The sequence below is a fragment of the Coloeus monedula genome (genome assembly GCF_965178545.1).
Source record: "Coloeus monedula genome assembly, chromosome: 16".
Classification (NCBI taxonomy): domain Eukaryota; kingdom Metazoa; phylum Chordata; class Aves; order Passeriformes; family Corvidae; genus Coloeus; species Coloeus monedula.
This window is the reverse complement of record NC_138796.1, coordinates 15,014,156-15,031,109: the sequence shown is the minus strand read 5'-3', so window position 1 is coordinate 15,031,109 and position 16,954 is coordinate 15,014,156. Positions and strand designations below refer to the sequence as shown.

The 16,954-nt window shown below is 49.0% G+C and overlaps 1 protein-coding gene across 1 annotated transcript in view; it reads right to left on the bottom strand.

The window, feature by feature from the left end:
* The window catches only part of XPO6 (exportin 6), a 56,823-nt gene that overhangs the window by 8,033 nt on the left and 31,836 nt on the right, over positions 1-16,954 (bottom strand). The window contains exons 8-18 of the mRNA XM_082291852.1: positions 14,614-14,740; positions 13,447-13,556; positions 11,072-11,180; positions 9,639-9,731; positions 7,574-7,643; positions 5,984-6,143; positions 4,715-4,807; positions 3,364-3,508; positions 2,640-2,786; positions 1,289-1,478; positions 486-641 (exon numbers count right to left, since the gene is read on the bottom strand). Coding sequence (XP_082147978.1) covers positions 486-641; positions 1,289-1,478; positions 2,640-2,786; positions 3,364-3,508; positions 4,715-4,807; positions 5,984-6,143; positions 7,574-7,643; positions 9,639-9,731; positions 11,072-11,180; positions 13,447-13,556; positions 14,614-14,740 — 1,400 coding nt within the window. The remainder of the gene's footprint in view (positions 1-485; positions 642-1,288; positions 1,479-2,639; positions 2,787-3,363; positions 3,509-4,714; positions 4,808-5,983; positions 6,144-7,573; positions 7,644-9,638; positions 9,732-11,071; positions 11,181-13,446; positions 13,557-14,613; positions 14,741-16,954) is intronic.

The window sequence follows — 16,954 nt, the reverse complement described above, 5'->3', positions numbered from 1 at the left end:
CTCCCCTCAGCCCCTCCACTGAGAAAATCCCACCCAGCTCCAAATGGGACATGAGGAAGCACCCTGATGTGACACAAAATACAAACTGCTGGCCAGAAGGCTGCCAAGTGAGAGTCCTGGTTCCATCTCAGGGAAAAAAATCCCCAAATCGCACACCATCTGACCTAATCTGACGACATCTATCCTTCTTTGTCTTCAAGCTTCTGCAGAGAATGTAAATGGCAAATACAACCAGAGAGGGTATTTGAAAGCATTTTTTTTTGTGCTCAGGACCAGCTCCTCTTTGAAACTGTGACAGTCCTGCCTGGATCCTGGCTGGCAGGGATGTCCCTTCCCTGCTGTGGCTCAGCCCAGCTCTCCCAGCACACCCAGGCACAGACAACCCACACCCTCCACACCCACACCACGGCTCTGTGCTGCTGTTCTGGGTGTTATCAGGAGCTCAGAAAGCTACTCACAGCATGGCCCCTGGCCTGAGGTTATACCTGACTGATGAATGAAAGCTGGGAAGAGGGCTAGTGAGACCTGCACGGATTCTTGCAGCGACTGATAACAGATCTGCCGGGACTTGGTGGATTCTCCAGAGATACTTTCTACAATATCTTCCAGAACGCTCAGTGTCTGGTGGATGATCACTTTGGCTGCAAAACAAGAGGGGTGATGCTTCTGGCACGTGCCAAAACTGCTTGGAGGTAAGAGGGAAAGAAATGAAGCTCACACACACAGGAATTAAAACAACTGACGTGTGACACTGCAGATTTCTGAACAACTTCTGAAGCGATCCTCAATGAAAAAAAACCCAAAGACACACCCAAAACCAGGCCCAAAGCATATACACAAGTTTCCCTGCACCCCTGCCAGGAGTTTCCTTGCATTCCTCCTATATAAACAAACCCTCTCCAGTAATTCCCAAGTCTGGAAGAAATTCTTATTTCCCCCCTTCACTTTTTACACCCATGATCTTCATTAACACAGCTTCCAGCCAGTATTTCTAATACCACACCATGAGGCCGTTCAGTACTCCCAATGCAATCCTTACCACCCAAACTTTTATCCCAACCCTGAGCCCACCTTCCTCAGGAAGACAGCACTTTAATGGAAGAGTTTACAGGCGACCTGGGGCGAGAGTGCCCTGTACAGAGCAGAAAAGCCTCTAAAAATAGAAAGGAAACACAACTTGCTCCCTTCCCTGTACGCGAAGCAGTTTCTCAGCCAAAATAATTAACTGGCAAATCAGCTTAATGACACTCCCCAGTGCAGCAGGAGGGAGCAGGACACTGGTACTTACTGTCCTCCAGCTGCACCTTCCTCTGGGGCAGGCTGGCCGTGGCCTTGAGCTGGCGGTAGTCCCTGGTGAGGGCGGACACGAGGCTGGCGTGGTTGGTGGAGCGCACGGCCCACTGCTGCTCACTCTCGGGCAGGTTGGGCCAGGGCAGCAGCAGCACGTTGGACAGAGCCCTGCACACCAGCACCTGGGCCTGGGAGGGACAGGAATCAAAGCCAATGGTTTGGGTGGGAAGGGAGGTTAAAGCTCATCGTGTTCCACCCCTGCATTGTGCAGCTCTGATGTGTGCGAGGCTCTGGATGAGCTCTGCAGAGCTCCTTGGGCACTGAGGATGGACTGCAGCTCCCAAAACACCCCCACAGTTGGATATAAACCTCGAGTTCCTGGTACCCTTAAGGAGATGTGGGAGCAGAAAGACATCTACAAGAGCCCAGACAGCACCAGGGTTGGACTGACAGCAAAACCATTGAATCATGGAATGGTTTGGGTTGAAGGGACCAACCCAACTGCCATAGGCAGGGACACCTTCCACCAGACCAGGCTGCTCCAAGTCCAACCTGGCCTTGGACACTTCTAGGGATGGGACAGCCACAGCTTCTCTGGGCAACATGAAGCAAAGAGACAAAGTTTTAACTTTTTTCCCAGGTTAATTTTTGCTAGAGCACAAGGCTGGAGTGAAATGACATTTTATGGCTGTTCAAGACACCAGCAGTGCTCGCTGTTCAACAGCACAACATGAGCCCAAGTACCAGCTCTGCAAGAGGGAGAGAAGCAAAGCTCCAGGATTTAAGGCCTGGAACCAGCTCCCAGCTCTGTCAGCCCTTCCCTGCAGCAGTAAATCTCTGGTGTTTATAAAAACAAAGATGATTTTCCTTCCATTACTCCTTGTCTGGTTTACAGGCTGAGCTCCTGCACTTGTGCAGCACTCTGTGCTTCCTTGCCAGCACACAACATAACCATACCCCAGCCTCCACTGTGGCTTTTCAGAACTATAAATGGAATATATTTATAGTATTTACATTGCTTCTGCAAAGTAAATACTTGAGTTTCACAAAAAACTCTTTGTGTAGGTCAGAATCAACGTGTCTGTACTGTAAAGATAAGGCAGAATCAGGGATGGTGTCAACAAAGGAGAAAAGAATCAGATCTAAGAGGTGCAATTGTATTTTTTCCTTGTGCTGTTGCTTGAAATAGATCATTAATTACTAATGGTATCACTGTAATTCCTGGATATCCACAATATAGAGATAATTGCTGCCCCTGCAGTTGTTTTTTGAGGTTATCCCTCACCACCTGAGGCACATCTTCCCAAGGACACCTGATTTCAGTGTGAGACAGCTCTGGGCCCACTGACCTTGTCGGGGAGGCGCTGGGCAGAGGTGTCAGTGATCCTGTTGAACACCTTCTGCACGGCTGGGATGCTGATCAGGAACACCGGGCGCACCGTGGTGGCCAAGGACACCAGCAGGTGGCACGCAGAGAGCAGCAGCTTCTCCTGCACCTGAGGGACAGAGGGGTGGTCAGGCTGCCCAGTCACACTGGCACACACAACCAGGGTCAGCACACTGAGCTGCCAGGACCTGGGGGGTGCAGCCAGGGCAGGGCTCAGGCTCTGCTCCCAGGGAACAAGGACAGGATGAGAGGAACAGCCTCAAGCTGTGCCAGGGGAGGGTCAGGTTGGATATTGGGGAAATTCCTTCATGGAAAGGGTGGTCAGGCATAGATAGGGTGCTCAAGGCAGTGCTGGGGTCACCATCTCTGGAGGGATTTAAAAGCCATGTATGTGGATGTGGCATTTGGGGACATGGGTCAGTGGTGGCCTTGGCAGTGCTGGGGGAATGGTTGGACTCAATCTTAGAGAGTTTTTCCTAAACAATTCTACAATTTATTTGTCAACCAGAGCATAGCTCAGTTCCCTTAATACCATGAGAGAGAGATTTCTCTGCTTTCAAGCCATAAAATCATTAGACTGACTTTCGAAGCCTTTAAATTGCTTATTCTTGTATCAGCCTGACCCCCAGTGCTGTTGAGAGCTGCTCTGGACAGCAGCCCCCAGCAGAGGCCAGGGCCAGCAGTACCTTGGAGCTGATGAGGGGGGTGATGGCCTCCAGCGCCGTGGACACCAGGGAGATGAACTGCTCGGGGTTCTGCCTGTGCACCTCGCTGTAGAACTGGGCCAGCCAGTGAGCGTAGGCCTGCAGGGCTGCCAGGGACTGCGCGTGCCTGGGGACAGCAAGGGACACAGTGAGCACCAGAAGGGGACAGGAGAGCGGTGTTTCAGGCAAACCTGGCAGCTTGGTTTGTAAAAAATCCTTCCTGCTGTTTTGGTTCTGGTTCTGGGCCCACCAGGCCAAAGGTGGAAACTGATAAAGTCAAGTTATCATCCTTCATAATCACACTTTTATCACGTTCACATGGAGTCAGGGTGCTTCAGAGAGATGTCCCCACATGTGTGACAGGGCTGCTCTCTCAGGCAAGTGTTAGAAAATGGATCACAGGTTTCTTCAGGGACAGGGAAAAGGGTGAACCCTTGCTGACAGATCATGGAAAACACTTCCCAGATTATCGTAAACCAGAACAGAAACCATTAAAACATCATCACCTGCACAAAATTCAGTGCCATTAACTTGGGACTAATAGGAGAAATGTTATAGAGTTATATGGTGAAATCTAGTGGGGGTCTTCAAGGAGCTGCTGAAGGTGCAATTACAAACCAGAACAAGTGTTCAAACCTTCAATTCTGCTCACAGCACAGCATCTAGCAGGGAACAGGTTTGTGCTGCACAGCCTCAGCAAGGGAAGGTCCCTAAAAGGCTGTCAGAGGTGATCTATGGCCAGCAGCACCAAGATTTCCCACTGAATGTCAGTGCCTGGATGGCAGGCAGTTGTTTGTCCCAGAAATGGCTTGCACACCTGCAAGGCATATGTTTGTCTTGAAAGACAAGGATTTGAAACCCTCAGCTGGGAAAAACCTCTTTTACCTGAGCCACAGACCTGACTCTGGTAGCAAAAAAATCCATCAACTGGATTTCTATATAAACTCCACGCTACACAGTGGATCCACTTCTTTAAAATATCACTGTTGTAACACTTATTTCCTCATTAATTACCCTGCTTTTACAGCCCCCAGCACAGGGCACAACCCCAGTTTGCTTTCAGAGCTGATTTAAGGGGCATTTTTCCTTCTCAGCACAAACATGTTTTCATTTAAATGACCTGGGTACTTCCATTAGAGGAAAGACTGGTCCAAAACACTGGCAGCAGCCTTGACTTTCATCAGCTGAAAAAGGTGCTTTCCTGGGGAGCTGCCAGCAGCTGGAGAGGCTGTTTCCCAGGATATCTGCCAGGGTGGGGTCTGAGCAGCAGATCCAGAAGATCCAAGCCTTCCCCACCCCATGAGTGCCCAGGCTGGCTACACCCCATACTCACACATCGATGAGGTCAGGTTTCAGCACGGAGGGAACGGCGGTTTCGATGTTGTACAGTTTGATTTGAGATCCATACAGCGTCACCTTTACCAGCCTGGAGGTGCAAACACACATGGCAGAGCAAAGGGATTGTACAAACCAGCTCCAGCACCTGATCTAGTGCAGCTCTTCCCCAGTCTGGGTCAATGTTTAGCTAATACACAAATGAGATTCTGGCCATTTAGTTTAAAATAATTCAGAGCCTACTGTGCTGTTTGGGATCAGATGGAACAGGTCAGACGTTCCTCCACAGAAATGAAAACACAAAACCTGTGTTTTCAGCCTGAGATCCTACCATTTGTAACTATGTGCTAATTAAGTATCCTGGAGGGGAAGAATAAAATGTCTGCTCCTTCAGCTTTCACAGGTCTTTTCATTTCAGAAAACAATCATGGAATCATCAAGGTTGGAAAAGACCTCGAAGATCACGAAGCCCAACCATCAAAGGAAGTTTTGGTGATTTAGTTTTGAAAGGTACAACTCTAATCAAACTCTACGTGTTATTTCATTGCCTCACAAGTGCAGATGCTGGAGCACAAGCCCCTCAGTGTTTTCAAGGGACTGAGTTTATCTCATCCCACCCCTGCCATGGGCAGGGACACCTCCCACTGTCCCAGGCTGCTCCAAGCCCCATCCAACCTGGCCTTGGACACTGCCAGGGATCCAGGGGCAGCCACAGCTGCTCTGGGCACCCTGTGCCAGGGCCTGCCCACCCTCCCAGGGAACAATTCCTTCCCATATCCCATCTATCCCTGCCCTCTGGCAGTGGGAAGCCATTCCCTTTGTGCTGTCACTCCAGGCCCCTGTAAATGGTCTCTCTCCATCTTTCCTGATGGCTCCTTCAGTTCCTGGAAGGGGTAATTAGGTCACCCCTGAGCTGTTTCTTCTCCAGGCTGAAACAATCCCAATTCTCCCAGCCTGGCTCCAGAGCAGAGGGGTTCCAGTCCTTGGAGCAGCACTGTGGCCTCCTCTGGACTGGCTCCAGCAGCTCCACATCCTTCCTGTGCTGGAGGCAGCTCTGCAGGTGGGGTCTCACCTGAGCAGAGGGGCAGATTTCCCCCCAGTCCTCGCTGCCCACGCCGGGGGCTCAGCCCAGCACACACCACTGGCTTCATAATCCACATTCTGGCCATCAAATTCCTTACACCTCAATCTACTCACGCCAAGGGGAGGCAGCAAGAATCCCAATTTGTCAGAGTGCCTGCAGAGGTGACAGAGAGCCTGTACCCACCTCTCCACCACGGTGAGGGCGTCGTTGAACCTGGCGGCGAACACGTCCCCGGTGAAGTACTCGGCCAGGCGGCCCACGGCCTGCAGCAGCGAGCTCAGGTCCCTCAGCGAGCAGTGCAGCCTCCTGCAGTCGTTCTCTGCTGTGATGTTCAGCCTGTGACCTGCAGTGACACCACAGCCCCTCAGAGACACAAGCACAAAGTAGCCTTTCTCTAAGAGCTGCCCCAAGAGCTGGAAATTCATGTTCGTGTGCAAGGGGAAAAACCCTACGGCTTTGTGATCAACCCCTGCAGCTCTTGGGGATGGGAAACCTGATGACAAAGTGACAGGAAATGCAAAGTTTATTCTAATGACATGACAAGCATTCTTCTGCCACTAGCTCGGCGCTGGGTCACAGGTCAGATGGCAGCACTGGCCCAGGCACTGCAACACTCAAGCTTGGAGGGGAAATCAACTGTTCTGACAACACTTCGAAGGCTGATGAAGATGTTAACGACTGTTTCAGCCTTTTACACCTTTATTCCCTTCTGTATGGTGTTAGTTCCTACACAAACAGGAGCCTTTCTGGTTTCCTGCTGCCACCAGAAGCAATTCCAGCTCTGGAGAAGGTGGTTTTCCACACTCCCTCTGCCGGCTACACTTGCAGTGATGCAGCAGCAGATTTGGGACAGTGAATTTGTGACTTCACTTCTGATGTGAAGTGTGTTGTGCACTTCCATATTTCTCAGGTGCAAGAAACAATCCACTACCGAGACTTGCCAGCCCCACACAACCCTCCTGCTGCTCAGGTGTGGACACCTGGGCTCAAACATTCAAAACATTCAAAAGCAAATATGTTCTGCAACACCACCCTTCAAAGAAAATCAGATTTTCTTTCCACAGACTGTATTTAATCACAGATTAAACTTTCACCAGCAACCTCTCCATTTTGTGCTGTCAACACAAACACACAGTCCTGTGCCACGTGCTCTGGAAGTTGGCTCAGATGATTCAGTCCAGTCCCTTCCAACCTGACCCATTCTGGGATTCTGTGCCACCACCCAGTGCTGAATGCAGAGCTGCATCCGAGCTGCTGCTGCTGATCCAGCCCACAGGACAGCTCCTAACACAGAGCCACAGCACTAAACCCCGATGCACAGCTTATCCTAGGGCTGAAATGATCCTAAAAATGGGACTATTTTTTCCAGAACTGCCTATACAACAGTTCTGCCACGTACAGCAGTATTGGGACAGACTCCTTTCCTGGTCACACCAGGAAATTTCAGTATTACCTTGAGCTACAACCTCCCCTCAGGCAGATCTCACTGCTGCTGCTTCCCTTGTTTCTCAGGAAGGAGCTGCAGTATTTGGTGCTGCACACCTGTTTTAACACCTCTGGCATCTTCATTTCAAGTGCCAGAACAAGGGAAGAACCATGCCAATAAGAATAAATCATATTATGAGATTTCTGTCTGCTGTTGGAGTTTAACTGCTGAGCTGTGAGACACAGGTTCTGATCAACTGAATATACAAAAAGCAACAGCACAGCAGGTCTGGAGTGGGTTTGCAGTCATGGGGAGGGAGGAGCACAGTGTTAGAGGGTGGTTATTACCTGTTCCTGAAGTGACCACGAACTGCTGGAGCCCCAGATACACTTCGAGGTTATCCTGCAGAACGGGAAACTGGAAGAGAGAAGAATTGACTGTGATCCTGAGGCTTGGCAGACAGTAACACCCAACCACTGATTGCTCTGCCAGAGCAAAGTCCTCTCATTTCTCCCCAGTGCCTTCACATGGACATTTGGAGGAAGGGCAGGCTGGGCTCCGGGCTGATCCTACATCCCACAGCTTCCCAGGTCAAGAAAACAAAGATCACCCCCCTGAAGGCACTTCCCTGTGGCAGCTCTCCTTTCCCTCCAATGACAGCAATCAGCCTGACAGATAATGGTCTGACAGTGGAAGTGAGAGCACAGCATGGCAGCACCAGGGATGGACAGCTGGAGGTAGAGCCCAGGCCAAGGAGCAGAGGAGTGGCAGAATCTGTAGTGTGGGAGCTCTGTGCTCACCCAGCTCACCTGAAGTATCACCTTCTCCAAAGGAAGCTCCCAAAATATTATGCCACCAGAAAGTTGAGTTCAATGCCTCTCCCAGGGTACAGAAGGGAAGCAGTGCAGCACTCTGCCAGCAAGTTGCAGGCTGCAGCAGCTGAAATTCCATGGGGAAAACAGCCAAAGGAATAAACACCACAGTCCCCATGCACCCCGGTGTGGGAACAGAGTGTCAGCCCAGCTCCATCACCCAGCAGTGACAGCAAACGTGCCAGCTCCTGCTCATACTTCAGCTGAAGGGTATTTTTCAACCCTTTCAGCCTGGCTTAGCTCTATTTAATTTCTGTTGGTGAAAGTGCTTGAAACTGGTGGTTGGTTTTATGGAGGTTCTCTCGCCCATCAGCAGAAGGAGCTGCAGCCTGTCCTTGCCCAGCATGGGATGGAGTTACTGCAGCTGCTGTCCACTGCTTGAATTATCTGCCACTGCTAAAACTGCTACACTTACCACTGCACCCACCAGCCCTGCAGCCACTGGGAAAAGCACTGGGAACTGCTTGAGAGCTTCCCACATTCCCCAGCCCACAAGAAGAAACAATGCAGGGCTCAGGAAAACACTCCCTAGCCCGTTTCCAACATGCTGTGCCTAATTAACAGTGGAGTGTCTTTGCATAACTGCCTGAGGGGAGTTTAAAACCACAGAGCCTTGCTCGTGTGCATGTGTTACTCCAAGGAAGCCACATGCTCTCCTCCATCTGATCCATCTGCTCCCTGAAACACCCGCTCCTTGGTGCCTCCCGCTGACTCACGGCAAAGCTGCACAGCAGCCTCTGCTTTTGTTCACTCCTCTGAGTAACAGGCTCCTCCTGCTTCACGAAAAATATCAATTGCAAAGGCACTTCAGGTCAGGCATCTTCTGCCTCTGCAGCAGCCCAGTTTTCTCTGCTTCTTGGGAATACAGTTCCAAGGTTGAGGTGTGCAGTGTTCCCAGCAGGATTAATGCACTTGCTGAGATCCCACTGCTGTTGTTTCCCTTTCTCCTCACCCAGCAAAACCACATGGACTGCCCTGAATTCTGGACCACACTTCCAGCCTCAAGATCCCCTCCTCAGAATTGTTATGATGCTACAAACCCAGACAACTTTTACACCCCCAAAGTTAGTGACAGCAGCTGAAGAGAGGCACTTATCCAGAACAGATAATCCCAACTGTCCAAGGCCTCTCTCCAGCATTTCCATCTAGCCTTTAACTTAAACAAAGATTCCACTCTCCTTAAAGCCCTAATAATGACATTTATCTGCCCAATTCACAGCCCTGCCTCCAAGGCAAAGGCCAAGATAAGCAGCACTGAGGGGTTGCTGCCAAATGTTTACACTTTGAGAGGTGGGAATTTCTAAAGAGTGTCCACCAAGCTGGACTTAAGACACCGAAGTACTCTCCTCAAAACACACCAAGAAATGCAACAAAGCCAAAGAAGCAATTTTTTCTCTTCAATTTCTTATCTCCCCTTGCCAAGTTTTGCATCCAACCCCAAATTTCCCTATTTCTTTTTGGCACTGAGGCATCTATCAAAAAAATCTACAGCAGTTGGTGCTCGCTCCATGTGGCACTTTGGGCCTGGGGAAGGACTTACAAGTGTGGAGAAGGCGTGAGTTGGCAGGAGCTCCATGACTTTGGCCACCACTTCCAAGCTCTGGCGCAAGTACCGCTGCCACTCCGTTTGCTGCTGCAGACAAAAGAGACACAGCGTGAGCACAGCCCTGCCCTGGGGAACACGGAGCTTTTGGGACACTGGCAAGGGAGGGACAGGAGGGAGAAACCCCCCCCAAGCAGCACCTTAGAGAAATTAACTTGCACACTCCACTCAAACTGGTTTTCATATAGAATTCATCCTGTTTTCATTGAGAATTGATAAAACCAGGGGGGCAGTGCAGGAGAAGGGAGGGGAAAGAGTGGCAATAACTTGACAGGTGAATTGAACAATTACATGAAGCCTAAAAGACTCTTTCCATGCTCAGCTACACAGGTGACTGAGAAAGAAGCTGCCTGTTCCCATCATATCCCAAACCTGCCATTAATATGAGAAGGTAAAAATCGAACAAGAAACACACACAGCAAATAAGCAACAGAATCAAAGGCAGCATGTCCTGACTTAGTTTTCTCCTTAAATAATGAACTAAAACCCTTTTCAAGTTTTATACCAAAAGCTTTAAGTCTTGCCAGTATCATCATTTGCCAGCCCGTTTCTGAAGCATAAGGACAACTTCATCAGGACTGCTCTAGATAATTTATGCCCTTATTTGTGACATTATTATCACCATGGAAAGGCATCCAAACACCAACATGGTCTTTACAAGGGTATGACAGCTAATTATCCAGATGACCCAAGTGTCAAATGAATCAAGAAAATCATTTATTTCACTTATGAAATGGTGCTGCTATCAAGCTCAGAAGCTGTGATGTGACCAGCCCTCGGCATTCCGGAATTTAAAAATCTGTCTGATCCCACTTGTGATGAAATTCCCTGTGCTCCTTCACCTACTGTCTTGTGACAGCTGACCTGCCCTTCCAGGGCTCTGGCCTCACCCATTTTGGCCACCTGCTCCACTTTGACATTTATCAGCTTCAACATGACCTTTATCAACACCAGCTTAGGAGAAATAAGCTTAAACACGAGCACCAACAATACAAACACAGGTTGGGGCTTTTGCCTCAGAGATACTTCAGCATTCAAATTCCCAAGCAACCAGCAAATTAATTCTAAACTAATTAAACATGTTAAATTCCAAATTCCAATACTTCTGACAATCAGAACATAGGGATCTAAGCTTTTCCCCCAATAAGAACCAAGTTAAACCCAAAGGTTTTATCTTCAGTGTGACTTCTTGTGAAAAGCATCTGAAGCTGTTTTACACCTCAAACCCCACACAGAAGGGAGGGGATAAGCAGTTGTTCAGCCCCTACTCCAAAGCACAAGCTCTGGAAAAGCCATTCCAGGTGTTGTTGGAATGGAAAAGCCATTCCAGTGCAAGGGTTAAACTGTCCTGCTCCAGCTCTGCTCCTTACATCATCATCCAGGGTCTCATCATCCAGCTCCTCCAGCTGTGCCTGGTTATACCTGAACTGGATCCGATTCAACACCTCTGTCAGCAGCAGAACCAAGGCATCTTCGTACCTGCAGCCAGGAGGGAGACACAAAGAGTTGGATAAAACCCTTGCAGCAAAGGAAATCTGTAAAACAGAGCAGTTCCACCAAGCAGCTCCTGGGATTAAAGGTATCAGCTCATTTCAGGTCACAAGGTACCTGTAAGGAAACAGCCTTGGCAATACCCAGTGTCCCTCTGCCTCTGGAAGGGAAAGGGAGGATTGTTAGCAATGGGACCAGCCCCAAAGCTCAAAACAGGAAAGGCAGGAGCAGCTTGCCAGGAATAACACCAGGCGTCCATGAACAGGAGGCACCAAGAGCCTCCTGTAGCCTGAGCTGCTCCTCAGCAGCCTCAGCTTTGGGCACTGAATGAGGAACAGAGGAACCAGGGCAGTTGTTGCTGCCTCAGGTGGGACCTTGAGTCTGCCTGTGCTGCTGTCCTCCTTCCCCACACTGGAATTCAGGCCCTTCTCCCCTGAAATAAAGCCAGCACCCTCCTTGCTTGCACTCTAACACTAAAGGCATGTCACTGAAATATCCCTTCACCTCTGGGAGCCAGGAGCTGGCATAGAGCACACCAGAGATCCAACAGAAATAATGCCAAGCTGCAAAATCAGCAGAGCATGCAATCATTCCCGGTGCCACAACACCAAACTTCAGGGATTTCAAGCAGCATTACTCTGATTTTTTTCCTTTAAAAACCTCCTTCTCAAAACAGCCCGGGTCTCATAAAAAACCCTGCTGTTTTCTAGGGAAAATCAGGCTGCAAAAATAGGCATTAAAAAAGAGTAAGAGATGCAGAGCATGATGCCAGCCAAGTGCCAGCCTGTGACAGTCAGCTGTGCCACTTGTGTCTCTTGCAAGCTCTGGCCGAGGTGGCGTAACCTTGGATTTGGCAACTTCTCCAGTGGTAAAAGTGGCAGTGTGTACAAAATGCAAAGCTTCTAAACCACAGAACAGGAAACTTCCTCTGTGCCCCTGTGGTGTCACCACTTCCAGACTGCCCAGCTCAGAGTTCACACGGCTCAGGGTGTGCAGGGACACGCAGACGTCAGAGCTGTCACCGAGGACAGGCAGCTCTGACAACCACTCACAAGCTTCAGTTATTATTTTGTAACCTGACAGATCTAGAGACAGCTTTTTGTCACAACTGTCTCCATCACAAGCTGTGTGACACCAAGACAACATGCACGACACACATGTTAGGCAGGTAGAGGAGCAAATCATGAAGTTCAAACCCAAAAATCTGTTTCTTGAGAAATTCAAACCCCACAGTTCCCATGCTGAAAGGAGGAGCTGTCTGCTCTACGGTAGTTCCACATTTCCTTGTGGTTATGAGGCCGGGCTGGCTTTCAAAAACCAACTGCTTCTACTCAGGGTGCTCAAGGGAAAGGATCTTCCTTCTGCATTCAGCAGAACTTCACATGGCACAAACCATGGTGCTTTTAAACCTCAAAAACCCGAACAACTCACCGGGATATTCACCAGATTTTTAGAGTGGTAGCAAAGAAACTCTTCTCAAACAAAACCCACCCACTTCAGGGTCAGCACCTGCCAAGGAAGAGCTGCCAGCCACTGCTGTAATTAATACACACAGTAGTAAGCAAGGGCAACTTTTGACTTCCAGTCTCGTCTGTGTTTCTCAGAAACCTATCCTCTATTTAAAGAGGAAATTTAAAATCCTAATTAAATCAAATTTGTTTCCTAATTCATTAATTAGTTGTATGAGCTGTGTGAACACTAAGTAAGCAACTTGTGTTGTAGTTTCCTCCTCTAATTTGTGTTAAAATGTGCTCCAGTTCTATTTTAGACTACAAAGCTTCCTTCCTCTGCCTGCAAGGTTCACACACAACATATGTAAGTGACAGTTTGTCTACCCAAACCTGCTCAGCCTCAGTTCTGGTGAATGAGTGTGAAACACTGAGGTTTATGCTTTTTATACTTCATGATTTTAGAAAAAGAAAGGACTCAACCACACATGAAGCTGCTGTAAGCAGTAGCTGAATTCTCACAGCTCTTCCATGGTGACCACAAAGTCTCTTCACTGCTGTAGGAAAAAATTCTTCCCTGGCAGGGTGAGCAGGCCCTGGCACAGGGTGCACAGAGCAGCTGTGGCTGCCCCTGGATCGCTGGCAGTGTCCAAGGCCAGGCTGGATGGGACTTGGAGCAGCCTGGGACAGTGCAAGGTGTCTCTGCCCATGGCAGGGGATGGAATGAGATGAGCTGTAAGGTCCCTCCAACCCAAACCATTCCATGATTCCACACTGGGTCACCCTGGCAGCTCCCCAGCCCTCACCTGTTGAGCACTGCTTCTTTGTCTGCCAGGCGACTTTTGATTTTGCTGGTCAGATAGTCCAAGAAGAGTGTCCAGATGTCCAAGCAAGAAAAGTAACCTTCATGTGTAGGCTGGAAGACACCAACATTCCCAATGAGTACTGCAAGCTACGGCAAGATGGATTTCACACAATGAAAACAGGAGTTAACATCCACTTCAATCCATGGGAAGAGGTTCTTGCTTTACTGAAACAATTCTAGGATGCCCTGGAGAGATTTAGAGCTGTCAAAAGATGAGCAAGAGCTTTTGTACAAGGGCAGGAACCCAGGAATTACAAGGCTGGTCTCAGCTTTAACCCAGCTTGCTACCCCAGCTTCCAGCATTCCAGTGCCTCAAGGGGCTCCAGGAGAGCTGGAGAGGGACTGGGGACACGGGTGGAGGGACAGGACACAGGGAATGGCTTCCCAGTGCCAGAGAGCAGGGTTAGATGGGATATTGGGAAGGAATTGTTCCCTGGGAGGGTGGGCAGGCCCTGGCACAGGGTGCCCAGAGCAGCTGTGGCTGCCCCTGGATCCCTGGCAGTGCCCAAGGCCAGGCTGGATGGGGCTTGGAGCAACCTGGGCCAGTGGAAGGTGTCCCCTGCCCATGGCAGGGGTGGAAAAAGACGGGTTTTAAGGTCCCTTCCATCCCAAACCATTCCAGGATTCTGTGATATTATACAGCTGGTTCCTTGCCATTGTTCCATGTACATGGGGCTGAGCTGCACTGACAGCTTCTACAGTGAGGTAAAACCGACCTAAGCCACAGGGCTTGGGGGTTTTTATACAAAAACTGAAAGCTACAAGAAAGCCACAGATTGAGGACAAAGAACAACATCCCCAAACATAAACCAAGCAAGTCAGGGAGACTTTTCCAGACACTGCCCATTCCAAGGGCTAGAAAAAAATTAAAGCAGAAGCAAAGTTAAACACCAGACAAGCTGTTGTTGCATGGTAACCACCTGTGACCTTTGTTTCCAGCTAAATCCAAGAGCACATGAAGCCATCTCCCAGTCCCCAGCACCACTGGGGAAGTGCCAGTAAGACCAGTTAAATGCTCTTGGTTTTGGGGTTGACCGGGGCAGACAAGCTGGTCCTGCTGAAGAGCACAACAGAACAGATTGGGGAAAACAAGGGTGTGGGGCTGTACCTGATGGAAAGTGTATTTGAACAACAGGGCCAGGAATTCAACCACGGGGAACTGGGAGTAGGATTCGATCCTTCTGAGGTGGACGCTCACAAAGAGACGGAGGAAATCTGTGAACTTCTCAATGTAGCTGCAAGGGAAAGGAGAAAGCACTGAGAAAAAACAGGAAAGGTGCCCCAAGGGAAAGCAATTTCATTGACATAGTGATAAAAGCCACTCAAAATCTTCTCATTCGAAAGAAAGTTACAATTAACCATCAGTAGAACAATTAAAATATAAAGCCCTGCAACAATTACCTACAGGATGGGCAACCCTTCATTCCATTTACACCTGAAACAGCAGAAAAGACAATCTAGTCAAAAGCAACTTTAATATTCAGATAAATATCGAGATCAACCAGGCCTGCAAATAAACACAACCCCCTCCACCCTGGAGAAATAATAATAATAGCAAAGGTCATCGTACTGATGCAGACAGGATTAGTGAAATGAACTGTACCCCTGAGGAACTCAGCTGGAAGCAAGAAGTTAATGCAGGAATCAGCAACACAGGGGTTACATTTACAGGAGGGAGTGGGAGAACCAGGCAGCTGAGAGCTGGAAAGGAAAATTCCTCCTGCAGTGGACATCAGCCACCCAAGAGCTGCTGAGCTGAGGGTTGGGACTGAATTGGGAAATAAAAGAGAAATCTTCCTCCAAAGCATGGGGCTCCTCAGGGAATGTACAAAGTGTGGTTCCCAAAAGGAGCCAGCCACCAAATCTTGAGGGACTGCAGCAAGAGCAGGACCTCGGTGCAGCATGGAGAGTTCTTGAGGGGAAAAATGGCAAAGCCCACAGTGGGGTGAGCTTTTATTGGGGAACACAAACACACCCTGCACGCCACGAGCTTCAGCAGGGTTAAAAATCATCTCCAGATCCCTCTGTGCAGCAAGAGTGAAACGCTCCATCAGCCACAGGAGGGATGGCAGCATCACACACACATCACACACACATCACACACAGAGGCAATTCCAGCCTTCCCACATGCCCAGAGCTCTGAAATGCAGGACTGCTTAAAGTTTGTCTTTAAAATAAAAAGTTGGGCTCAGCACAGTTTCAGACACGCATGAGCAGCCTGGTTTTACTCCACTGCCTGCTCTGCACTGCTGCAAACTCTGGGGATTTCAGGGTTTTTTTGGGAATCCCCACTCCTTCTAACAAGAGCTCCCTCAAGACCAGCAGCTCTGGCAGCTGACAGAGCTGCTGTGCTGGGGGTTGTTGTGAGCCTACAAAACCACACACTGCTTTGAATATGCAAAAAAGATGAAGTTCCTTCTTTATTTGGCACTGCCTGCTTGACAGGAGATCACTGAGCACACCTGAGCACAGATCAAACACTTCAAAATCAAAGCCAGGGGAAAATAAAAAAAGAATTAAGTCCAGACTCAAACATCTCCTTCATCCTTTTAGTTTCTATTTTCTAAACAAGCTCTGACCTGAGACCAGTGAAACTCTTCCTTGGCCCCCAACCACCGAGCCACTGCTTGGATCCTTCCCAGCCACCTCCTGTATTTTGGGATCTTCAAAGCCAAACACAAATGAAGCAAAAGGCAATTTGAACTTACTCTGTCCTGGACTAGTCTGGCAGTTCAGACTGATTTTTAACAGAAAAAAAAATAACCAGCAGCACAAGAAGAAGGCAAGGAAGGATTCCAGGGTCTGCAGGTTCTGAGGACATCCATCTACTGAAGGGGGTTTCTTCAGGATTTTGTTAGTCCAAGCCAGGATGACACTTTCATGCACTAAACCCTTTAGTTTCGGACACAAAAATTACAGCTGTGCCCTTAAGTGACAAAGGAAACTCCTCATGGACATCTCAAGGGAGAAGACAAGGAGAAAAGAAAGCTCTACTCCCCCAGAAGACAGCTGGATTTTTCCAGTCTCCTGAACATCCTGGTTCCATCCCTATTTCAGACCTTAGCAATGAATAAAGGGGGTCTCACAACTCCAGGCACCAACAATCCCTGTGGATAACATGTCTAAAGAATGTCATGGAATGACAACACCACCTCTGCCCAGGCCAGCACAGCTCCAGACCCTGCACTGAAGCCTGGTGGCTTGATACTGTCCATAAAAGAAAGAACAGTTAAATATAGGATTGTGGGTTTCCAGGAGAGCTTTTCTGAAACCCAGAGGGGAACTCCTGGCCCTCTGTGCCTTGTAGGCAAAGGTGGCACATTCCCACGTCTCATTTCTAGGGAGAGAGAGACACAAGTCAGAGCTAGCAAAAAAATGAGCAATAGAACTCCCTGTGAGTCTGGATTTGCCATCCCAACGTTGCACCTTTATCTAAAAGTATCGAAAAG